Raw genomic sequence first — 26,648 nt, 5'->3', positions numbered from 1 at the left:
CCAGCCCTATCAAAGCCACAAGGCTAGAACAGACTTCCTCCCATTAAAGATTTTGCTTTCTGGTTCTTCTCGCCTCTTGGTACCTGCTGCCCATCTGGGAAGATAAAGACTCACCTGGAATCCTGTAAGCAGGTTGCTTCTTGGCCATCCTTTCAGATTTGGGCCTCCTCTGTTGCTTCTCTGCAAAGTCAGATACTGTGGTGAGGTTTTGCATGGTGCCCAGGGCCCCCTCAGAAGCTGTTCTGATTGGCTGGGCTGTATCTACAGAGGATGAAATTGAGCCCAATGAGAGTGAAAAAAGCTTGATAAAACCTTGTTTCTCACCCTTATACTTCTGTGAGGAAGAGGTTCTTCTCAGTCGGACTCCAAAAACCTTTTCAACATCAGCCCCGTTGTTGGATGAATCTGAATGGCTGTTATTTTCATCACTCTCAGGAACTTCCTCCTGAGAGGAACTGCTTCCAGAAGTGGGCACTTGCAAGAAAGGAGCATTGGCCAGCATGAGCTTGGTAGGGCCAGCTGTGATGTTCTTAGTGAGGTATTCAGAGCTTTGGCTGGGTTTCTTGATTTTGCTTGGAGAAGCCAGGTCTCTGGGTAGAGACCAGCAGCTAGGTTCACTCTCCAAAGTGGTTCCTTCAGCAGCAGCACTCATGGGACTTGGATAAACCTGTTGCTGATGTTCAGGGTCTGCAGGAGCCTGAAAAATATTTTTGGGAGGCAGATGCTGCTCAGAACTGCTCCGCTTCACAGGTGCACTCACTGGGCCTGTTGAGAGCATCAGTGGCTGAAACTCAGCTCCATCTTTGACTGGGCTGGGGAGTTTGCCAGGCAGCCACTCTTCACAACTCTTCCATTCTTCAGGAGAGCTCTCAGAAGCTGAGGAGGTTTCTTGCTGGTACTCAGACTTCCCCAGTGTCTGGGCAAGATGTCTGGGAGGCAGCTGCTCTTTAAAACTGCTCAGCTTCAGAGGAGCACTCTCTGAATGGGAGAGGACTTCTTGCAGGCCTTTGGGCTTCCCCGAGCTTGGTAAAAGGCTTTTCATGGGCGCTTGCTTCAAAGAAATGGCTGCCTCAACATCAGTACTCTCCCAGCCTGAGGAAACTTGCTGCTCAACTTTCAGCTTCAATGATTTGAAAGGTAGATTTGAAGATGAAGGATCCATGTGAGTTCCCTCCTCTGTACCAGGCCTCTCTGAAAAGACATGCTGTGCCATATACTTCACAAATGACTGAGAAGGACGCTTGACAATCACTGATTTCTTAGGTATGACTTCTTTATCAGCCATGCTCTCTAGACGTGAGGACATCTCCAGAACCCTAGACTTTTTAAGCACTTGGCTGAAATATATGGAAGGCAGTGGCCTTCCAGAAATGCCCACTTTGGCAGCAGCAGTCTCAAAACCCAATGATATTTGCTGGACTTTCTGTCTCACAGTGGAGTAGGGATGTTTGTCAGGCAGCAGCTCGGTAGATGCATCCCCTTCAGTGTTGACACTGTCTGGACCTTCAGAGATTGCCTGTTTGACTCCTGCTCTCATCGAGGCCTGAGAAGTCCTTCTGGGAGGCAGCGGCTCCATGGTAATGCCCCACTTGAAGGCAGCGCTCTCTGGACCTTCAGAGGCTGGTTGCTCAAACATGGGGATCTCCCAGGACTGCTGGATGGTGAGTCTGGGAGGCACAGGCACCCCCGGACCGCTCCACTCTGTGGGAGCACTCACAGACTCCAGTGGAATGATCTGTGGCTGGAATTTAGACTTCACAAAGGGCTGGGGAGGTGGCACCTCCACAAAGCTGCCCTCCCCAACAGCAGTGCTCTCCAAGGTTTTCTGGGTTCGAGGATTTGTCAAGGACTGGGGAGGATATTTGGGGAGCAATTTCTCCACCAGACTGATCTTCTGAGCAACAGAACCCTCCAAACCTGCAAATATACTCTGTTCAGCTTCAGAATAAGTCACAGAGACTTGTTCCTGGGCTAGAGCTCTCATCAGGGGCTGAGAATGATGCTTGGTAAGCAGTGCCTTCATAGAAGTGCTCTTCTCAACTACAGTGCTTTCTGTACCCATGGAGTCTTGGTACTCAATTGCTGGCCTCACCACGGCCTGGGAAGGACATGGGAAAGTGTACAGCAAGTGTACAGGTGTGGTCTTCTCAACATCGGGGCTCTCTGGACGTGCAGAGCTTTCTTGCTGAGCTGCTGGTTTCACTGAAGGCTGAGAAGGATGTCTTGGAGGCAGCACGCCTGCAGAAGTCATCGTTTTAACTGTCATCACTCCTGGGTCCAAGGAGACTGGTGGCTCAACTTTTGGCCTCATCAGGCGCTTAGAAGTCACTCTGGGAGGCAGTGGCTCCATGGAAATGCCCCACTCCATGGCTGCGCTCTCTGGGCCTGTGGAGGCGGATTGCTTGAATTTAGGGCTCACCCAGGACTGGAAAGTGTCCCTGGGAGGCACCTGCCACTCAGAAGCACCCTGCACTTCAGGTATGGTCTTTGAAGCCAGGGAGACTTCTTTGGGGTCTTTAGGCTTTGCCACAGCCTGGGCAAAGGATCCCATGGCCTGGGCAGGGGGTCCGGGAGACCCCCCTTCCTTGGTGTCATTGGCACTGTTGTACTTCTCCACATAACTATTTGATCCCATGGAGACTTTGTCTTCAGGCTCCCCCACAGCCTGAGAAACACATGTGGGAGTCGGCGGCTCATTAGAACCACTCATCTGTCCCAAGGAACCCAATTTTGTGAAGACTTCTTGGCCATCTTTGGACTTGCTCAGGGGCTGGAGAGAGGGTGTGGGAGCCTGGTGCTGCTCGAAATCACTGCCCTCTTTGGAAGTGCTCTTGGAATCAGAGAAGATAGCTGTGGCTTTGGACTTCCCTGAGGACTGTGAAGAATACCTAGGGGCCTGCTGCTGCTCGGGACTGCTCAGCTCCACAGCTGAACCTTTTGATTCTGGGAAGACTTCTTCATTCCTGTGCATCTTGGAGGGTAGGGAAGAATGTCCAGGAGCCAGCTGTTGCTCAGAATCACCGCCCTCCTCTGACATGCTCTTGGAATCTGAGATGATGACTGTAGGTTTTGACTTCCCGAAGGACCATGAAAGGCTTCTGGGAGGTGGTCTCCTGGCACAAAAGGCTCCCTCCACCAAGGCACTCACGCTCCTGGAGATCCTCGCTGTTAAGGCCTGCAGAACACTTCTGGTAGGCTTTTCTTTGAGGGTCTCTTGAGCGGACTTCATTTTAAATTGGACATTTTTCACATCAAAGCCAGAAGCTTCTTCCTTTTCAGGCTGGCTCTGAGAAGGCTCCATAAACATCTGATCATCCACTGCCACTGAGAGAGGATCTTGGGGTGTAGATGGCCTTCCTGCCACATGTTGTAGAGCAGCCCCGGCTTCTGGCTTCTTGGCTCCAGAAGTCCCATTTTCATGGGATGTTGACAGACCACCCACCACGGGCTCTTCCATGTCTTCAGGCTTGAGTTGTGATACTGACGCTTTTCTGGTTTCAGAATCTGCATCAGCAATTCCCCTTCCTGGGTCATCTTTACCTGACAGCAGCTCCTGAGGAGTAGTGCTTTCTGTCTGTGCTGTTGTGAGCTGCTCCATGACTTGCTTCTCTAAGGACAGTTGCCAGAAATGGCAATCCCTGGCGTTCTTATCAGCAGGTGGGGACCCAGCTCCATCACTTAGGCCAAGCACTCCAGTGGATTGTTCAAAGCTTCTTCCTTTGGATCCACACTCGTTCATTCCTGAAGTACTTGAGCTTTTCTTTCCACGGCGTTTCATGTATGCTGCTGGAAATGGGTAACTCTGACTCTCAGTAGCATCTGTGTTTACAGCCGGATCCATTGTCTTCTGTTTAGCAATCTCAATCTTGTTGCTCTGTTCCTGGCTTGAGGCACCTGTACCAAACAGAAGGAAAGGAAAAATGTGTTCTTTTGATTTTCTAAAATAAGAATACTCTGCCTTGTCCCAATGGGTACCTGTTTGCTATTAAATTCCCTAGTGTGGAGAAGTAGCTACTCAGAAGATAAGAGAACGACTAGGTCACTGTTAGCCTTCTGCATTTGGAAATTTTTAAATATAAGTGAAATTCAGTTTTATGAACTGATTCCAAGGTTGGCACATCACCATCATATCAATAGTCTGTTCCACCATTAGAAGTGAGACACATCAAAAAGCAATTTTTGAACTTGTAACAATTACCTTTTAGGAAACTGACTGGGGCAGGGTGAAAGGAAATTTTAGTATTTATATTTTCTACTTAATTCTACTTAATTTTAACATGATATACAGGTATTTTTATTTTTTTTTAAGAAAGGTGTCAACGGGGGTTATCTGCAAGGTAGGATTATGCCTTCCCCACTTCTTCTGCTTTCAACTCTATTAAAATGACCTAACATAATATACATGCAAAGAAATTCTTGAAAAGCCTTAACATTTGCACTGATCCACAGGCCTCAGGTCAAACACAAGGCAGCAGTTCTACAGGCTGATCTTCTCTTCCCTAGTAATATTACTATGTGTGTTCAGTCATGTCCTACTCTTTGCAACCCCATGGACTGTAGCCCTCCAGGCCCCTCTGTCCATGGGATTTCCCAGGCAAGAATACTGGAGTGGGTTACTATACCCTCCTCCAGAGAATCCACGTCTCCTGCACGGGCAGGCAGGTTTTTTCAGTTCAGTTCAGTTCAGTTCAGTCGCTCAGTCGTGTCTGGCTCTTTGCGACCCCATGGACTGCAGCACGGCAGGCCTCCCTGTCCATCACCAACTCCCGGAGTCCACTCAAACTCATGTCCATTGAGTCGGTGATGCCATCCAGCCATCTCATCCTCTGTTGTCCCCTTCGCCTCCCGCCTTCACTCTTTCCCAGCATCAAGGTCTTTTCAAAAGAGTCAGCTCTTTGCATCAGGTGGCAAAGTATTGGTTTTTTACCACTCACTTTAATCCCTGGGTGAGAGGGCCTTGGCCACCACCCCTCCCTCATCATCCACTGGTCTCTAGCTCCATCTAGTGGTTACACATTTAGAATCTAGAACTGGGCATGGTTGGGGTTGCGGGGGTGGAGGGTGCAGGGAGCTGCACTCCAAACCACTCACTCCCATGACGTGGAAAATCAATGTATCTGCCCTCCTGGACACCGAGTAAGTTTTATCCTCTGTGTAAAAGGGACAGCTATGAAAAATAAATATGAAAAGAGGATAAAAAGAAAGTTAAAAGTCACTCACTTAATTTCTTTGTTGCTGTTATATACAAAAGTTTTGTGGTTTTGTTACTCTTCGTGGGAAAATGTTTTTAGAGGTATCCTGACTTTGAACCCACTTGTGAAACCCTTTATGGCAAAAATATGAAATAACTATTTGACTTAATTTGTGGAACAGGAATTTTGGTTTTCCAAGTGCTGCTGGAAATTAGATTGTCATCAGCTGGAGCCAATACACACACACAAACACACAGAGTGATTTTTCACTCCAGTGGTATTTTTTGTTTGGGGGTTTGATAGGTGTTGGCTGCCAAGGGCATCTGCGGCTGTCCAAGCCCTCTTTGTCCATGGATAAGGGAACTGGTCTCACTGTTAACACAAGACCTTTTCTCTCTATTAGAAGAGAAAAGCAACTTTTAAAAAAACAGGCTTTTTTTCCACCAATTCTGTTATTGTTGTCTGGTTTTGTTGCTGTGGGGGAAAGCTGAAGGGGAAATCACTGGCTGCTCTCAGATATCTGGGCTTACTGAAGAACTTGGCATGGACATTAGATGTGGAGAGGATTAAACAAACTGACAAATATGCACAAAATGCCTCTCTGGTTGGAAACTCATTTAGGTAAAATAGGAATCCAGGTATGGCCTTTTACCTAACACAAGTGGCAACTATATTAAATGGGCAGTTCAAACGGAGAAACTTGGACCATATTAATATGCATCTTAAATTTTACGCCCTCAGAAGATCAAGGATAGAGGCCTGGGCAATAATCCATTACATAGTTCTTGTCACATAGCACTGTGCCATTAAGCTTGAGTATGTGTTTATGGATGACGGCGAAGATATGCCAACCTGCGCTGTCTTTTTTCGGCTTCTTTTCGTCAGCTTCTTTTGGTTTGGTTGCGCTTTTCTCTTCAGAAGCCACTGGGAGGCTTGGCTCCTCCTGTTTTGGTTTCACCTAGAAGAGGGAAAGACTTTGAATCAGGCTGAAATGCTCTCCACCCACCCCTGCATGGTTGCCAAAGAAAAAATCATCAGGAAAAAAAAAAAAGTCCTTGCTATCCAAAAGGCTGTGTTGGGAACATAACAATACCATTCACAATGGAAATTATTTCAGTAGTATCCATAACCTGGTGATCATTTTACCTACTGGCAATACTTCATTTAGACTTGCAGTTTCTGGTCTCTGAGTGATATCTGCAGGGAACTCTTGAAAACACCTCAGAAACCACTGACCCACACTGCAAGGCCATCAATCTGATGATGGGGCTGTGGGGCCTGATAACAATCATGACATACATCTAAAGGCAAACATACAGCTCTATGTTACCACTCAAAGTGCCTTGGTAAACAGACTCAGCTCAAAATTATTTCCTTTTGAATGGATCAAGTCAGACAGACCTGGGTTCGGATCTCTGCTCCATCATGTGCTCTCCGTATGATCTTGGGCAAGTTACTCTCTATATCTCTGTCCACATCTATAAATTAAGAATAAGGGGAACCCTCCTGTGGGACTTGCAGACCTAAGAAATTCCAAAGCAGGGAGCCAGTAGCAGCAGCCTCTCTGTCATAAAGGATCCTGAACACTTTTATCTTCATTCATCCATGTGTCAGGGAGAGAGGCAAAAGGAAGAAGTAGATGCCCTGACCTTGTTAGAGAGTGCTATCCAGGCCTTACCTCAATTAGGCTATGCAGAAAGAAGGGTCTTGCTAAATCTTCCTTCATCAACATTCCCTATATGTCCCGGTTTGTGGTGAAGTGTCCAGGTGATCATGCATATACAGGACTTTATGTATATGGCCTAGTGATTGATCACCGTCTGCTTGACATTGAACCAAGGAGATTCTCTCAGTGCTACTAGAAGTCCTCCTTCCTCCTAGGCCCACCGTTCTGCCAGCTATTCTTTGATCTTATACTTTATTTTCTTACTAAAGCAAAACTGCAATGTTTAAGCTAGGGGCAACATGATGGGGGTGAAAATAGAACTGAACAGGAAGTCAGAAGATGGGGTTCTGGTCCTACTTCTGCCATTACCAGAGTGTATGACCTTGGACATCTATTTGTGCTTTAATGTCCTTCCTGGTAAAATGCCTGCAACTATTAAATCTTTTCATCTCCTCCATCTCTGATTTATAGCCATTTACTTATAGCTGAGAGTTACTGAGGCTAAAGACTCAGCCAAGTGAATCTTCCAGCTAACTGACATTCTTTACCAAATTTTAAAAATTCTTTGTTGTTGTCATTCACTAATTAAGTCATGTCCGACTCTTTGTGACCCCATGGACTGTAGCATGCCAGATTCCTCTCTCATTCACTATCTCCTAGAGTTTTCTCAAACTCATGTTTATTGAGTTGGTGATGCCATCCAACGATCTCATCCTCTGTCACCCCTTTCTCTCGCCCTCAATCTTTCCCAGCATCAGGGTCTTTTCCAATGAGTCGGCTCTTCGCATCAGGTGGCCAAAGTATTGGAGCTTCAGCTTCAGCATCAGCCTTTCCAATGAATAGTCAGAGTTGATTTCCTTTAGGATTGACTGGTTTGATCTCCTTGCTGTCCAAGGGACTCTCTAGAGTCTTCTCCAGCACATTTCAAAAGCATCAATTCTTTGGTGTTCAGCCTTTTTTATGGTTCAACTCTCATATCCATACGTAACTACTGGAAAAAACCTTAGCTTTGACTATATGGACTTTTGTCAGCAAAGTGATATCTCTGCTTTTTAATACATTGTCTAGGTTTGTCATAGCTTTTCTTCCAAGGAGCTTTCAATTTTAATTTCATGGCTGCAGTCACTCTCCACAGTGATTTTGGAGCCCAGGAAAATAAAATCTGCCACTGTTTCCATTTTTCCCCATTATTTACCATGAAGGGAAATGCTGATGGGACTGAATGGCATGATCTTAGTTTTTTGAATGTTGGATTTTAAGCCAGCTTTTTCACTCCCCTCTTTCACCTTTGTCAAAGAGGCTGTTTAGTTCCTCTTTGCTTTCTGCCCTTAGTGGGTATCATCTACATATCTGAGGTTGTTGGTATTTCTCCCAGAAACCTTTTTTTTTTAAATTTTATTTATTTTTTAACTGAAGGATAATTGCTTTACAGAATTGTGTTGGTTTCTGCCAAACATCAACATGAATCAGCCATAGATATGTATATCTCCCAGCAATCTTGATTCCAGCTTGTGACTCATCTAGCCCAGCATTTCACATGCCTATAAGTTTAATAAGCAGGGTGACAATATACAGCCTTGACGTACTTCTTTCCCAATTTTGAACCAGTCCGTTGCTCCATGTCTGGTTCTAACTGTTGCTTCTTGACTTGCATACAGATTTCTCACGAGGCAGGTAAGGTGGTCTGGTATTCCCATCTCTTTAAGAATTTTCCACAGTTTGTTGTGATTTGCACACTCAAAGGCTTTTGCAGTCAACAAAGCAGAAGTAGATGTTTTTCTGGAATTCCCTTGCTTTTTCAATGATCCAATGGATGTTAGCAATTTGATCTCTAGTTCCTCTGCCTTTTCTAAATCTAGCTTGTACATCTGGAAATTCTTGATTTAATTCTTAGTTTTTAGTAAAAAAATGTTTTTCAAAGGAATTACTTCCCTATCTTCCTAAACACAGATCAGGGAATATAGTCCAAATTTTCTTGATGATTTGGATGAGTAGTGAACATGACCTATTACACTGGATGCTGATACAGTGTGGCCCTGATAGAGGTGGGCGAGGTTCTTCATCCCTATACTGAAGGACCCCAGATAGTTTGTGTCATTTCTTTCTGCTGTCAACTGTCTCTTTGTCAACTGTCAACTTCTCTTTGGTATCAGATCTGATTTTGGTCTGTGGCCATGTTTTAAACATAATTAGCTTGCCTAAGTGTGCTAGAAAGCATAAGAACTTGGTGACCTGTATGTGACATGGAGAGGTCTTTGGAGGGGTTAATAGCTGAGTTCTAAATGCTTGGCATTGCTGGAAGCCTGACCTCCAAAGAAGTGGAACAGTGCTGCCAATTGTAACTCATGGGTCTTATCTGATTCATAATTAAAAAGAATCCTGATCTGGGCTATGATTGAATATCTTCTACAAAGAACACTGAGTAAATTCCCAGATACTAAGCCAGTAAGCAATTTCTTAGGAGTTAGGTCACTCTTTCTGCTTTCTTCCATCCCTTTTATGTAAGTTTCATCTATGTAGAACATCCCAGGCACTAGACACAAGTATGCTCACCTCTTTCCAGGGCTGTCAAACCTGGGACAGTGTCCTTGACTTCACCATTCCTACTTAGGGTATGGATCCCCCAAACCATACCACTTCCCTAGGAGCAGTTTGCAAAGGTTGGAACTCATCTTTTTTTGGGGTGGGGCATGAGTGCAGCTTGCAGGTTCTGCTTCCCTGACTTTAGATTGAACCCAAGCCACAGCACTGAAAGCCTAGAATCCTAACCACCAGGGAACTCCTATTTTCTTATATGAGAGTGTATTCCCAGGCCTCCTGAAGGACTTACAGTCACCTGGATGCTCTTCTTTTGTTTCCAGGGATTTAAAGCCATCTTGTATTGAGCAGCTGAGGAATCCAAACAGCTCTGGGTGGTGGCTGGGGTGTTGAAGCCAACAGGCACCTGGGTGCTGCTGGACAAGGAGGGCATGGCAAGCGTGATCAAGGACTGTGAGCGAACCAATCCAGACGAGGGCTCAAAGGCACTCTGGAGAGAGTAGGAAAAGAGAAATGAGTCAGCTCTGTATGCTGGCCTTGGTCTCAAAGTTAGAAATTCCTCTGGCTGAAGAAACATTCCTAGAGAACTCCTTCATGATCTGCTGTCCCTTGTTCCTACAGCTAGAGTCAAGCTTCCAGTCAATGGGCCCCTTGGAGGCAAGGTGCACAATTTCAACTGGTTCCCTTGCAGGTGAAAACAAGAAACAAGATGTTCAGGTTGCTCCCCTGCTTACAATGCATTCAGGATCTCCCCTTTGCCCTCAGGATAGGAACCCCACCATTATACAGAGTTTACAAGGTCAGAGGTTTTGCATGTTCTCTTGTCCTGTACCCCTCTTATATTACAGAAGGGGCTGACTGGGGTGAGAGGCACAATCTATGTCAGTAAAACCCGTCAGAGCTCAGCGATTTCTTCATAGAAGTGCTCGGAGGAAGAAATCTGGTTGGAAGAGGGTTTGTCTGAAAGCTACGTTTGCACAGACAGTACACTACCTTATATTTACGGTTTCTGGATGCAAGGCTGATGGCAGTGCCCAGAGGGATGGAGTGTGCCACCACCAATGGGGTGGGGATGGAGCCTGTCGCCTTGTCCTTGCATGGCTGGTCTCTATGCCTCCAAACTATCTGGCCCGGGGGCTCCTAGTTGGCTTCCTCTGTAGGACTTTCAAAGTAGTCTCCTCCAGGCTTCTTTTTTTAATTAATTTTTTTTTTTTATTGAAGGATAATTGCTTTACAGCTCCAGGCTTCTTGACATGGCTTTTTCTATACCTTGAAGAGACACCCCAGAGCACCTCTTCTTTCTAAGAAGTTCCAGGTATTTGTGCTAGCAGAAGCCCCTTTGAAGTCAAGGTGATGACCCCCCTCTCTCCTGGATGTCAGTGGCAAATGATGCACTTTAGCAGGTAGACAGAAGTCCATGTGTGTTTATTCACTAGTTCTTCCCAAACTAGCTTTATGCAGTGCCAGGGTATTTGCAGCTTTCACATCCCTTCACATTTCCCCCTGACCGTCATATGTTGATCCAGTGATAACCTTAGTTACTATCTTAGCTCCCAATATGGTTCTTTTATGGCCTGTGATTCCAATGCCTGGGGACTTAACATAGCTAGCGGGTCAGACTGATGATACATTCAGCTCACCATCCTCTTGTTGATTCTAGGAAAGGGAGCGGAATGATACAGTTATATTTGTGGGATCCATCACACAAAATATAGAGTGGTCCCAAGCCTTTTCTAACTTCTTTAGGTAACTTCCATCCATGAATGTATATAACAACACCTCATCCTGACACTGTTGATTTATCTTTAGCTTGTATTATCTCTTGGAATTATGAACTTAATACTCAGTATACAGACTAATGGCTCTTATTGTTCTGAATATTTTTTTTCATGCTTCAGAGTGGTCTTAGGGTTCTGGTCTTTGGGGACTGGATGGCAACATCTATGCCCCCACTAACTTCACATGATCTGTCTCTCCACTGCCTCTCTGACCGTGGCTTTTACCACTTTCTGTTCCAGACCCATCGTTGGTTTGCTGTTCTTCAAACATTCCTTGCATACTCTTCCCTCAAGGCATTTTCACTTGCTGTTTCTGCACTTCCCCCATGTCAGTGTTAGCTCACCCACTCCCTTCAGGTCTGGATACAAAAGCCCCCTTCTCAGTGACACTTTCCCCGGCCAACTTATTTGAAATGTTAGCCTTCTACACTGACACTTCACAATCTCCCTCCATGGGTTATTTTTTTCCTCCTTGGCACTTTTTATCACTGTCTAACATATTGAGAAGGCGATGGCACCCCACTCCAGTACTCTTGCCTGGAAAATTCCATGAACAGAGGAGCCTGGTAGGCTGCAGTCCATGGGGTCGCTAGGAGTCAGACACGACTGAGCAACTTCCTTTTCGCTTTTCACTTTCATGCATTGGAGAAGGAAATGGCAACCCACTCCAGTGTTCTTGCCTGGAGAATCCCAGGGGCAGGGGAGCCTGGTGGGCTGCCGTCTATGGGGTCACACAGAGTCGGCACGACTGAAGCAACTTAGCAGCAGCAGCAGCAGCAACATACTGTATGTTTTGCCTATTTTCTTGTTTATTGTTGATATCATGCCCCCCACTGCAATATAAACTCCATAAAGAAGAGTTTTCATCTGTTTTATTTACTGCTGTATTCCTAACACCTACAACTGTGCTTAGTACACAGTAGTTGCTCAATGAATGTTTGTTGACCGGGTGAATTAATTATGTTAAAAGCTCCAAAGAGACACTGACCTTCTAAGAGGTCGTCAGAGAAAGCTGCTCTGTTCTCTGTATCATTTTAGTTATTCTTTCTGAGACCCACTAGCTCCAGCCAAAGATAGATGGAAAAAGTCTCAGCAGTCTGTGGATCTAGAAATAAATTTGCTAGAGGATATCATATGATGCCTATTCAGCAAGTAAATACACACTTAATAAAGAAACATGTTCAATTCAGTTGTCATCCCAAATTTTGTAGCATAACACTATAGATAAAAGCACTGTTTCATGAAACACATTCTATAGCATAACAAACAAATCAGGCTCAGCAAAATTCTAGCAATTACTAGATTGAATGTATGCAGGAGATAGCTTATCTGTTCCCAATCACAGCCTAAGTCAAGAGTCCATCAAACTTAATAATGGCCACTAGTCTCCTTATGCCTGATGGACTGTCATTAAGGAATATTTGAGTCTTCAGGCTATGCACAGGCCCACAGCTACCCTCAAACCTGGACTAAAAATGAGAGTGTGAAGCCATCAAGCATCATCTCCACCTGGTTATGGCACTCAAGCTCAGGCATGTGATTCAAAATAGCCGTAAGAGCATCTCTGTGGTTGGGTTTACAGTATGTAAGTTGTATATATTTTACAACTTCCCTTAAACTCACCAGTGAATTAAACTATTCAAATAAACTCTTTGGAATGCTGGGCAATATTTCTCAAAATATGGTCTGGGAATCCCCCCCAGTATCAGAATCACCTGGAGTGAGTGCTAAAAAAGCACTTTTACATTAAGATCTGATGAATAATTCTATCAGGGGAGGGGGCCTTAGAATAGGCTTAACAGGTTCTCCAAGTGAGTCTTCTGGGGGCTAGAGCTGTGAACCACTGTCTAGTCCTCTGCCATGAAGAGAAAGGCTCCTATTTTCAAACAGAAGCACACCAAGCTCTTGAATAATCACATCAGGTGCCTTAGAACAGGAGGCAGCCATATCTGTTCCCTCTGGGAAGCGGGGTTCCTTCTTAGTCTCTGCTTTTCCTCCAGCCACATTAGTCAGGAGAAACCTAGAAAAGTTACCACAGGAATCAACCACAGGATTTTCCAGGCTACCCAGGAAAAACAAACTGAATCCTTTCCTGAAAGAAAAGCAAGTGCAGGAAATGGGACTCCTTCCTCTATTTTTCCTTTGCCATCCCTCCTGCAACCCCACTCCTCCTTCTCTGCACTCTGAGAGCCAACACACCCAAGGTGTATATTACTCAGGAAGGCCAAGACGTTTTCATTCCTTCTCCTGTGATTTAGAGGGGAGTTAGCACAGACAGCTTCTGATTAACAGCTGGAGTGAAGTGAGCTCCTTTCACCTCAACATCTGGGAGATGTGCTAGGCCTGGCAGCTAATAACCCAGAACCTTCCTGGGGAAGGAACCTGGGTCAGGACTTAGGGCAGGGGAGGGGATCCTTCAGCACTGATTGTGAGGGGTGCTGGACAGTGATATGCTGTTAGTGGGGGTAAGGAGTGCTCTTTGAACAATTAAAACACATTTTAGCTCCTTTCCCCTTTCTGTCAAGTTTCTGCACCCTGTATAAAATTGTTCAATCAAACATGCACCCTTTTGATCATCCTTCTGATGGTTTCTTTGTCTGTTGTATGGTACCAGGGTTTTCCCATTTTCATTTAACTATTGATAAGAAACACTTGGGTGGGGATAGAGAGCAGTTTGGCTGCTTCTTAGAATATCAAACAAATCAAGCTCAGCAAAATTCTAGCAATTTCTAGATTCAAAGTGTGCAGGAGATAGCTTATCTTTTCCCAATTGTTATGTCTTAAATAATGGCATTGCTGCTGCTGCTGCTGCTGCTGCTGCTAAGTCGCTTCAGTCATGTCCGACTCCGTGCGACCCCATAGACGGCAGCCCACCAGGCTCCCCGTCCCTGGGATTCTCCAGGCAAGAATACTGGAGTGGGTCGCCATTTCCTTCTCCAATGCATGAAGGTGAAAAGTGAAAGTGAAGTCACTCAGTCGTGTCTGACTCCTAGCGACTCCATGGACTGCAGCCTACCAGGCTCCTCTGCCCATGGGATTTTCCAGGCAAGAGTACTGGAGTGGGGTGCCATCACCTTCTCTGAAATAATGGCATTACCTGGTGGCTATTTAGGCCAGATTTTATCAAGCCTTTGGCCTGAAAAGCTGTCACTTTAGGAAAAAAGCTCACTGTGAAACTATCTGGGAGGTTTTGACACTGGGATGCTAGGGAGCTAGGTTCTGTATGAGCCATTCAGCTGAAAGCTCCCAAGGCAAGTAGTCTTTGGAACATCTCCAGAAGAAGCAGCAGCTCTTGGTGGGAAAAGTGGTTCTCAGTAGGAGACTTCTCTGCCATGGTATGCTGGCACAGGATATGACTGGCTGTTAGGACTTTAATGTCCCAAGTGTGTCAAAGTACAGCATGTGCTCATTCCTGGGAATTCCTGTGCAGCTGCAGCCTTACTCAATTTCTGTTTCATAAAAGGTGTTGTGCCATCTTGCCATCCTGAAAGTTGTAGGAGGTAGAATTTCACATATCCCCTGGAGCTCCCTGCTATCTAAAGCTCCCCAGTTCCTTAAGTAGTATAGAGAATAAGAACATGAACTTTGGAGTCAAAAAGGCCTGAATTTGAGGTCCTAGCCAAGCAATTTTTAAAACTGTTTGAGCTCGGACAAGTTACTTAACCTCTTTGAGCCTCAGTTTCTATGTCTTTAATATAGGGATAATAATAATATATACTTTAGTGTGCTGTTTTTAAAATTAGATGAAATGATACACGTGAAGTGCCTTTCACACAGGAAAGTCTGAACAAGTATTAGCTGATATTGTTATTGGTGGGCATTGGTTGTCCAAATTTGGAGAACTGCTAGAGTGCACATGGCTGGGTGAAAACTGGTATGAATTTGGGGAGGAATCCTCAGTTTGAGTCCCAGCTGTATCTCTGATTGGTGCTGTGGCCTTGGTCAAGTCATTTCACCTCTCTGAACCTCAGTTTTTTCCACCCAAAATGGGAATAATAGTATCTTCCCTATCTACATTTCAGAGTATTTGAGAGAATGAAAGGCACCTATATCTATGCAAAATAACTTTGTAAGCTACAAATTTCTATGCAGCAATGGGGAAGTGGGCATTATGCTCTCTTCTGATGTATCAGAGGATTTTTAAGAATATTGTTCTGAAACTGGAGCCGATTATACAGAGTGAAGTAAGCCAGAAAGAAAAACACCAATACAGTATATTAACACATATATATGGAATTTAGGAAGATGGCAATGACGACCCTGTATGCAAGACAGGAAAAAAGACACAGATGTGAATAACGGACTTTTGGACTCAGAGGGAGAGGGAGAGGGTGGGATGATTTGGGAGAATGGCATTCTAACATGTATACTATCATGTAAGAATTGAATCGCCAGTCTATGTCTGACGCAGGATACAGCATGCTTGGGGCTGGTGCATGGGGATGACCCAGAGAGATGTTATGGGGAGGGAGGTGGGAGGGGGGTTCATGTTTGGGAATGCATGTAAGAATTAAAGATTTTAAAATTAAAAAAAAAAAAAACTAAAAAAAAATAAATAAAACCTAATAAAAAAAAAGAATATTGTTCTGGGCTTCAGAGACCTATTTGTAAATAATAATGATGAATTATGAAGTAAGCCATCATGGGCAAAGCAAGAGACATGATAAGGGGAGAACCTTACAGCAATCTAAATGAACTCTTCATTAGCCAATACAGTGGAATAACTGGAAGCTACTTAACCCCCACCATGTTAAATGTTAGCAACACTTATCCTGCAATGGGACTAAAGTCTAGGCATTTAATCAGCTCAAGCTTTAAGCACCAAAATAACTGATACAGCTCTTTCTCAAGAGTGAAAATGCATGACTTCTTTTCCATACAATTGTTTTTCTCCATAAAAAGCCATATTGAGGAAAAATATTCTATGGACTCATTGGGGAATATGAAGTTGACTCACTGATGAAGATGAACCGGGTTGGAAAGGTAGCAGGGGTCAGGGAAGCTCTAAGTAGGAGGATCCTCTGGTCCGAGGATGGGGAAGAAAGAGGGGACTTTGCTAAACTGGAACTGAAAGGGACAAGGCACACAACTCTTTACCCAGGGAAGTATGGAAGTAGTCTTAGACAACAAGGCCTTAAGGCAGTCCTTCCCATTCTGCCCCAGGGGTTTTGGAGGAAAAAGTAAGCTTTGGGTCCTTGAGAGATAACATGTATTTTTCCCTGTGTCACCAGTAGGAGGCAGCAGCTCAGAAAAGAAAGAAGAAAACAGCAAACTTGGAAAGACTCTGAGAGGGTAGTGTGTGTTAGTCACTCAGTCGTGTCCGACTCTTTGTGACCCCATGGACTGTAGCACACCAGGCTCCTCTGTCCATGGAATTATCCAGGCAAGAATATTGGAATGGGTTACCATTTCCTTCTCCAGGGGATCTCCCCAACCCAGGGATTGAACCCAGCTCTCCTATATTGCAGGCAGACTCTTTGAGAGGATAGAGATTTGGTCATCTTTAGTCTGACTTCATGGTGGAGAAGTCTGACAGAATGTGGTCCACTGGAGAAGGGAATGGCAAAGCACTTCAGTATTCTTGCCTTGAGAACCCCATGAACAGTAGGAAAAGGCAAAATGATAGGACACCAAAAAAGGAACTCCCCAGGTCATTAGGTGCCCAATATGCTACTGGAGATCAGTGGAGAAATAACTCCAGAAAGAATGAAGGGATGGAGCCAAAGCAAAAACAATACTCAGCTGTGGATGTGACTGGTGATAGAAGCAAGATCCGATGCTGTAAAGAGCAATATTGCATAGGAACCTGGAATGTCAGGTCCATGAATCAAGGCAAATTGGAAGTGGTCAAACAAGAGATGGCAAGGGTGAACGTCGACATTCTAGGAATCAGCGAACTAAAATGGACTGGAATGGGTGAATTTAACTCAGATGACCATTATATCTACTACTGCGGGCAGGAATCCCTCAGAAGAAATGGAGTAGCCATCATGGTCAACAGAAGAGTCCAAAATGCAGTACTTGGATGCAATCTCAAAAATGACAAAATGATCTCTGTTGGTCTCCAAGGCAAACCATTCAATATCACAGTTATCCAAGTCTATGCCCCACCCAGTAACGCTGAAGAAACTAAAGTTGAACGGTTTTATGAAGAATTACAAGAGCTTTTAGAACTAACACCCAAAAAAGATGTCCTTTTCATTATAGGGGACTGGAATGCAAAAGTAGGAAGTCAAGAAACACCTGGAGTAACAGGCAAATTTGTCCTTGTAATGTGGAATGAAGCAGGGCAGAGACTAATACAGTTTTCCCAAGAAAATGCACTGGTCATAGCAAACACCCTCTTCCAACAACACAAGAGAAGACTCTACACAAGGACATCACCAGATGGTCCACACCGACATCAGATTGATTATATTTTTTGCAGCCAAAGATGGAGAAGCTCTATACAGTCAACAAAAACAAGACCGGGAGCTGACTGTGGCTCAGATCACGAACTCCTTATTACCAAATTCAGACTCAAATTGAAGAAAGTAGGGAAAACCGCTAGACCATTCAGGTATGACCTAAATCAAATCCCTTATGATTATACAGTGGAAGTGAGAAATAGATTTAAGGGCCTAGATCTGATAGATAGAGTGCCTGATGAACTATGGAATGAGGTTCGTGACATTGTACAGGAGACAGGGATCAAGACCATCCCCATGGAAAAGAAATGCAAAAAAGCACAATGGCTGTCTGGGGAGGCCTTACAAATAGCTGTGAAAAGAAGAGAGGCAAAAAGCAAAGGAGAAAAGGAAAGATATAAGCATCTGAATGCAGAGTTCCAGAGAATAGCAAGAAGAGATAGGAAAGCCTTCTTCAGCGATCAGTGCAAAGAAATAGAGAAAAACAACAGAATGGGAAAGACTAGAGATCTCGTCAAGAGAAATAGATGGGGAAACAGTAGAAACAGTGTCAGACTTTATTTTGGGGGGCTCCAAAATCACTGCAGATGGTGACTGCAGCCATGAAATTAAAAGACGCTTACTCCTTGGAAGAAAAGTTATAACCAACCTAGATAATATATTCAAAAGCAGAGACATTACTTTGCTGACTAAGGTCAGTCTAGTCAAGGCTATGGTTTTTCCTGTGGTCATGTATGGATGTGAGAGTTGGACTGTGAAGAAGGCTGAGCACCGAAGAATTGATGCTTTTGAACTGTGGTGTTGGAGAAGACTCTTGAGGGTCCCTTGGACTGCAAGGAGATCCAACCAGTCCATTCTGAAGGAGATCAGCCCTGGGATTTCTTTGGAAGGAATGATGCTAAAGCTGAAACTCCAGTACTTTGGCCACCTCATGCGAAGTGTTGACTCATTGGAAAAGACTCTGATGCTAGGAGGGATTGAGGGCAGGAGGAGAAGGGGACGACAGAGGATGAGATGGCTGGATGGCATCACAGACTCGATGGACGTGAGTCTGAGTGAACTCCGGGAGATGGTGATGGACAGGGAGGCCTGGCGTGCTGCGATTCATGGGGTCACAAAGAGTCAGACACAACTGAGTGACTGAACTGAACTGAACTGAGTCTGACTTCTCTATTTGATTTGGTTTTCTGCCTAGCTCCCTACTTGATGCTTAGTGAGAAGGCAGTCAGAGCTGGGTTTGTGGGAGGCCTTTGGGGATATAAGAGATGGGGGTGTCATAATTTATGAGACGCTCAGAGAAGCATCCAGGCCAGCACATCTGCTTGGGATGGTGATTAAAGCTCCTTCATGGGATGCTACTGCTGCTGCTATTGCTACTGTTGCTGCCACATGCCCCCTCCTTGTATTCACCCTCCTGAACTAATAAACCAGATCAATAACTTAGCAGAAATAGCTAAGAAACTCTCATGCTTGGGAGAGCATCAAAGATTAGAATTTCTGCCTGTAAGCCCAACATTTAACCTATAACAACTTGACTCAATTCTTGAATTTACTAATAGAGAGTTTACTACATTAAGCAAGACAAATATTTAGACTGATGTTAGGAAATGTTGACTATAAATAGTTTAGCTCTATTCATTAATCTATAAAATATATAGTTAGCCTACTCAAAAGAAAGAGAAAACTACATGTTTTAAAATGTTAATTTTCTTAAGTGTAATCCCCAAGGTAACCACTAAGAAAATAACTTAAAAATATATAAAGAAGGAAATGAGAAGGGAATGAAAATAGTACACTAAAAATTCTAATTAAATCCAAAATAAGGGAGGGCAGTCCTAAGATGGCAGAGGAATAGGACAGGGAGACCACTTTCTCCCCCACAAATTCATTGAAAGAACATTTGAACGCTGAGCAAATTCCACAAAACAACTTCTGAATGCTGGCAGAGGACATCAGGCACCCAGAAAGGCAGCCCATTGTCTTTGAAAGGAAGTAGGACAAAATAGAAAAAATAAAAAGAGAGACAAAAGAGTTAGGGATGGAGACCCATCCCAGGAAGGGAGTCTTAAAAGAGGGGAATTTTCCAAACACCAGGAAACACTCTCACCAGCAGATCTGTGGGGAATTTCGGAATCTCAGAGGGCAACATACCTGGGAAGAAAAATAAATAAATAAAATGCCTAATGGCAACTCCCAGCAGAGAAGTAGCCCAGACGCTGGCATCCACCACCAGCAAGCAGGGGAGCTGAACAGGGAGGTGTGGGCTGCATTGCTTAGGGCAATCTGAGGGAGCTAACGTGAAACAGCAACCCAAACTGTGGGATAGCCAGAGAAAGAGAGGAAAAAAGAGAGAGAGAGAGAGAGAACTATCCTGCGAAAAGCCCTAACCTAAGGTACTGCTGGGCACACTCACAGAACAAAGGACTGAGCGAATACCAGAGGAGAGCTAGCTGGCTGCAGACCGGCCCATCCCCCGCCAGAGGCAGGGAGGCAGGCAGGGGGCAGCCAGAGCCAGAAGGCGAGAGGCAAACTCGGCCCCAGAGGTGGCATCCTCTACCAAACTGTGAGCAGGCTCCCAGTTGCTAACCAAGACTTCCTGGGATTCTGGACGATTGACATCCGCCTGAAGGGTTGCGGCCAGAGACCAGCTCCCCAGAAGAGACACACGGCACACCTGAGATGGTGCACCTGGGAAACTGAGCGGCTGGGATTGGGGAGGCGATAAGACTCACCTCCCCACTTGGGGAGAGTGTGCTCACCAAGCACCTGGTCGACTGAGCTGCTTGGACCTGGGAAGGGCACAAAACGCAGGCCCAACCGAGTCTGTGCCTTTGTGGAGTGCTCAAGAACCTGAACCTGATCGGCTTAGACCTGGGCAGTGCACACAACCCAGGGCCCACTTTAGACAGTTCCCCTGCAGAGCAACCTGGAGCCTGAGCAATGTAGACTGGGAAAGCACACACGCCATGAGCAGGGGCACACCCAGTGTGGCCCAGACATTGCAAGCACTCCCCACACACACCAGTGATATTTGTTTGCAGTGTTCCTCCCTACCCACAGCACGACTGAACAAGTGAGCCTAAATAAGTGACGACCTTCGCCCCCTTGTGTCAGGGTGGAAATTAGACACTGAAGAGACCTGCAAACAGAAGAAGCCAAAATAAACAGAGGGAACCGCTTTGGAAGTGACAGGTGCAACAGATTAAAATCCCTGTAGTTAACATCGACTACATTGGAAGGGGCCTATAGATCTTGAGAAGTGTAAGCTGGAACAAGGAACTATCTGAAACTGAACTGACCCCACACTGCCACAACAGGTGCAGAGAAATTCCTAGATATATTTTTACCATTATCATTTTTTAATTAAATTTTTTTAATTTTAAGTCCTCTATTATTCCTTTATTTTTCATTTTTATAACCTACTATTACCTTGCAAAAAAAGACCCTATTTTTAAAGCAAACTTCATATATATATTTTATAATTTTTATGATTTTGTTTTTTAATATTGTATTTTTGACAGTCTAACCTCTACTCTAGATTTTTAATCTTTGCTTTTTGGTATTTGTTATCAATTTTGTACCTTTAAGAATCCAATCTTCCATACCCATTTTTACTTAGGAGTGTGATTACTGGCTCGATTACTCTCTCCCCCTTTTGACTCTCCTTTTTCCTCCCCAGATCACCTCTATCTCCCCTCTCCCCCTTCTCTTCTCCCCCAACTCTGTGAATCTCTGTGTATGTTCCGGGCTGTGGAGAACACTTAGGAAACTGATTACTGCCTAGATCTGTCTTTCTCCTTTTGATTCCCTCTTTTGTCCTCCTGGTCACCTCTATCTCCTTCCTCCCTCTTCTCTTCTCTTCTCTATGTAACTCCATGAACCTCTCTGAGGGTTCCAGACTGTGAAGAGCACATAGGGAGTTGATTACTGGCTAGACTTCTCCCCCCACACTTTGACTCCCCCTCTTCTCCTCCTGGTCACCTCTATTTCCCTCCTCCCTCTTCTCTTCTCCATGTAACTCTGTGAACCTCTCTGGGTGTCCTTCACTGTGGAGAATCTTTTCACCATTAACCTGGATGTTTTATCATCAGTGCTGTATGGATGGAGAAGTCTTGAGGCTACTGTAAGAATAAGACTGAAAACCAGAGGCAAGAGGCTTAAGCCCAAAACCTTTGAACACCAGAGAACTCCTGACTCAAGGGAACATTAATCAATAAGAGATCATCCAAAAGCCTCCATACCTACACTGAAACCAAGCATCACCCAAGAGCCAACAAGTTCCAGAGCAAGACATACCATGCAAATTCTTCAGCAATGCAGGAACATAGCCCTGAGCTTCAATATACAGGCTGCCCAAAGTCACACCAAACCCACAGGCATCTCAAAACTCACTACTGGACACTTATTGCACTCCAGAGGGAAGAAATCCAGCTCCACCCATTAGAACACCAACCAAGCTTCCCTAACCAGGAAACCTTAACAAGCCACTTGTCCAACCCCACCCACAGGAGGGAACCTCTACAAAAAAGAGGAATCACAAACTGCCAGAATACAGAAAGGCCACCCCAAACACAGCAATATAAACAAGATGAAAAGGCAGAGAAATACCCAGCAGGTAAAGGAACAGGATAAATGCCCACCAAACCAAACAAAAGAGGAAGAGATAGGGAGTCTACCTGAAAAAGAATTCAGAATAATGATAGTAAAATGATCTAAAATCTTGAAAACGAAATCGAGTTATAGATAAATCTGGAGACAAGGATTGAGAAGATGCAAGAAATGTTTAACAAGGACCTACAAGAAACAAAAAAGAGTCAATCAATAATGAATAATGCAATAAATGAGATCAAAACACTGTGGAGGGAACCAACAGTAGAGTAACAGAGACAGAAGATAGGATAAGTGAGGTAGAAGATTGAATGGTAGAAATAAGCAGAGAGGAAAAAAGAAAAAAGAATTAAAAGAAATGAGGACAACCTCGGGGACCTCTTGGACAATGTTAAATGCCCCAACATTCGAATCATAAGTGTTCTAGAAGAAGAAGATAAAAAGAAAGGCCATGAGAAAATACTTGAGGAGATAATAGTTGAAAATTTCCCTAAAATGGGGAAGGAAATAGTCACCCAAGTCCAAGAAACCCAGAGAGTCCCAAACAGGATAAACCCAAGGCAAAATACCCCAAGACACATATTAATCAAATTAACAAAGACCAAACACAAAGAACAAATATTAAAAGCAGCAAGGGAAAAACAACAAATAACACACAAGGGGATTCCCATAAGGATAATAGCTGATCTTTCAATAGAAATTCTTCAGGCCACAAGGGAATGGCAGAACATACTTAAAGTGATGAAAGAAAATAACCTACAACCCAGATTACTGTACCCAGCAAGGATCTCATTCAAATATAAAGGAGAAATCAAAAGCTTTACAGACAAGCAAAAGCTGAGAGAATTCAGCACCACCAAACCAGCTCTCCAAAAAATGCTAAAGGATCTTCTCTAGACAGGAAACACAGAAAAAGTGTATAAATTTGAACCCCAAACAACAAAGTAAATGGCAACGGGATCATACTTATCAATAACTACCTTAAATGTAAATGGGTTGAATGCCCCGACCAAAAGACAAAGACTGGCTGAGTGGATACAAAAACGAGACCCCTGTATATGCTGTCTACAAGAGACCCACCTCAAAACAAGGGACACATACAGACTGAAAGTGAGGGGCTGGAAAAAGGTATTTCATGCAAATGGAGACCAAAAGAAAGCAGGAGTAGCAATACTCATATCAGAAAAAATAGACTTTAAAATAAAGGCTGTGAAAAGAGACAAAGAAGGACACTACATCATGATCAAAGGATCAATCCAAGAAGAAGATATAACAATTACAAATATATATGCACCCAACATAGGACCACTGCAATACGTAAGGCAAATGCTAACAAGTATGAAAGAGGAAATTAACAATAACACAATAATAGTGGGAGACTTTAATACCCCACTCACACCAATGGATAGATCAACTAAACAGAAAATTAACAATGAAACACAAACTTTAAATGATACAATGGACCAGTTAGACCTAATTGATATCTATAGGACATTTCACCCCAAAACAATGAATTTCACCTTTTTCTCAAGTGCACACGGAACCTTCTCCAGGATAGATCACATCCTGGGCCATAAATCTAGGCTTGGTAAATTCAAAAAAACTGAAATCATTCCAAGCATCTTTTCTGACCACAATGCAGTAAGATTAGATGTCAATCACAGGAAAAAAACCTATTAAAAATTCCAACATATGCAGGCTGAATAACATGCTTCTGAATAACCAAAAAATCAGAGAAGAAATTTTAAAAAATCAAAATATGTATAGAAATGAATGAAAATGAAAACTCAACAACCCAAAACCTATGAGACACTGTAAAAGCAGTGCAAAGGGGAAGGTTCATAGCAATACAGGCTTACCTCAAGAAACAAGAAAAAGCCAAATAAATAACCTAACTCTTCATCTAAAGCAACTAGAAAAGGAAGAAATGAAGAACCCACCCCAGGGTTAGTAGAAGGAAAGAAATCTTAAAAATTAAGGCAGAAATAAATGCAAAAGAAACGAAAGACCATAGCAAAAATCAACAAAGCTAAAAGCTGGTTCTTTGAGAAGATAAATAAAATTGACAAACCACTAGTCAGACTCATCAAGAAACAAAGGGAGAAGAAGCAAATCAACAAAATTAGAAATGAAAATGGAGAAATCACAACAGGCAACACAGAAATACAAAGGATCATGAGACTACTATCAGCAACTATATGCCAATAAAATGGACAACTTGGAAGAAATGGACAAATTCTTAGAAAAGTATAACTTTCCAAAACTGAACCAGGAAGAAATAGAAAATCTTAACAGACTCATCACAAACACAGAAATCAAAACTGTAATCAGAAATCTTCCAGCAAACAAAAGCCCAGGACTAGATGGCTTCACAGCTGAATTCTACCAAAAATTTAGAGAAGAGCTAACACCTGTCTTACTCAAACTCTTCCAAAAATTTGCAGAGGAAGGTAACCTTCCAAACTCATTCTGAGGCCACCATCACCCTAATACCAAAACCAGACAAAGATGCCACAAAAAAAAGAAACTACAGGCCAATATCACTGATGAACATAGATGCAAAAATCCTTAACAAAATTCTAGTAAACAGAATCCAACAACACATTAAAAAGATTATACATCATGTCCAAGTGGTCTTTATATCCCAGGGATGTAAGGATTCTTTAATATCCATAAATCAATATAATACATCATATTAACAAATTGAAAGATAAAAACCATATGATTATCTCAATAGATGCAGAGAAAGCCTTTGACAAAATTCAACACCCACTTATGATAAAAAACCCTCCAGAAAGCAGGAATAGAAGGAACATACCTCAACATAATAAAAGCTATATATGACAAACCCATAGCAAACATTATCCTCAATGGTGAAAACTTGAAAGCATTTCCCCTAAAGTCAGGAACAAGACAAGGGTGCCCACTTTCACCACTACTATTCAACATAGTATTGGAATTTTTGGCCACAGCAATCAGAGCAGAAAAAGAAAGAAAAGGAATCCAAATTGGAAGAGAAGAAGTAAAACATTTACTGTTTGCAGATGACATGATCCTCTACATAGAAAATCCTAAAGACTCCACCAGAAAATTACTAGAGCTAATCAATGAATATAGTAAAGTTGCAGGATGTAAAATCAACACACAGAAATCCCTTGCATTCCTATACACTAGTAATGAGAAAACAGAAAGAGAAATTAAGGAAACAATTCCATTCACCATTGCAACGAAAAGAATAAAATACTTAGGAATATATCTACCTAAAGAAACAAAAGACCTATATATAGAAAACCATAAAACACTGATGAAAGAAATCAAAGAGGACACTAAAAGATGGAGAAATATACCATGTTCATGGATCAGAAAATCAATATAGTGAAAATGAGTATACTACCCAAAGCAATATATAGATTCGATGCAGTCCCTATCAAGCTACCAACGGTATTTTTCACAGAACTAGAACAAATAATTTCACAATTTGTATGGAAATACAAAAAACCTCGAATAGCCAAAGCAATCTTGAGAAAGAAGAATGGAACTGGAGGAATCAACCTGCCTGACTTCAGGCTATACTACAAAGCCACAGTCATCAAGACAGTATGGTACTGGCACAAAGACAGAAATACAGATCAATGGAACAAAACAGAAAGCCCAGAAATAAATCCACGCACCTATGGACACCTTTTCTTTGACAAAGGAGGCAAGAATATACAATGGAGAATAGACAATCTCTTTAACAAGTGGTGCTGGGGAAACTGGTCAACCACTTGTAAAAGAATGAAACTAGAACACTTTCTAATGCCATACACAAAAATAAACTCAAAATGGATTAAAGATCTAAATGTAAGACCAGAAACTATAAAACTCCTAGAGGAGAACATAGGCAAAACACTCTCTGACATAAATCAAAGCAGGATCCTCTATGACCCACCTCCCAGAATATTGGAAATAAAAGCAAAAATAAACAAATGGGACCTAATTAAAATTAAAAGCTCTGCACAACAAAGGAAACTATAAACAAGGTGAAAAGACAGTCTTCAGAATGGGAGAAAATAATAGCAAATGAAGCAATGGACAAATCATTAATCTCAAAAATACACAAGCCATTCCTGTAGCTTAATTTCAGAAAAATAAACGACCCAATAAAAAAATGGGCCAAAGAACTAAACAGACATTTCCCCAAAGAAGACATACAGATGGCTAATAAACACATGAAAAGATGCTCAACATCACTCATTATCAGAAAAATGCAAATCAAAACCACAGTGAGGTACCATCTCACACCGGACAGAATGGCTGCTATCCAAAAATCTACAAGCAATAAATGCTGGAGAGGGTGTGGAGAAAAGGGAACCCTCTTATACTGTTGGTGGGAATGCAAGCTGGTACAGCCACTATGGAGAACAGTGTGGAGATTCCTTAAAAAACTGGAAATAGAACTGCCATACGACCCAGCAAT

At 43.2% G+C, this 26,648-nt stretch overlaps 1 protein-coding gene across 1 annotated transcript in view; it reads right to left on the bottom strand.

Annotated features, from left to right (window-relative positions):
- Window positions 1-26,648, bottom strand: part of KIAA1210 (KIAA1210 ortholog) — a 47,062-nt gene that overhangs the window by 4,344 nt on the left and 16,070 nt on the right. The window contains exons 5-7 of the mRNA XM_070291236.1: window positions 9,689-9,886; window positions 6,045-6,150; window positions 115-3,894 (exon numbers count right to left, since the gene is read on the bottom strand). Coding sequence (XP_070147337.1) covers window positions 115-3,894; window positions 6,045-6,150; window positions 9,689-9,886 — 4,084 coding nt within the window. The remainder of the gene's footprint in view (window positions 1-114; window positions 3,895-6,044; window positions 6,151-9,688; window positions 9,887-26,648) is intronic.

The sequence above is a fragment of the Ovis canadensis genome, chromosome X, assembly GCF_042477335.2.
Source record: "Ovis canadensis isolate MfBH-ARS-UI-01 breed Bighorn chromosome X, ARS-UI_OviCan_v2, whole genome shotgun sequence".
Classification (NCBI taxonomy): Eukaryota; Metazoa; Chordata; class Mammalia; order Artiodactyla; family Bovidae; genus Ovis; species Ovis canadensis.
Note: the sequence above shows the minus strand (reverse complement) of the source record. Positions and strands in the feature narration are given on the sequence as shown.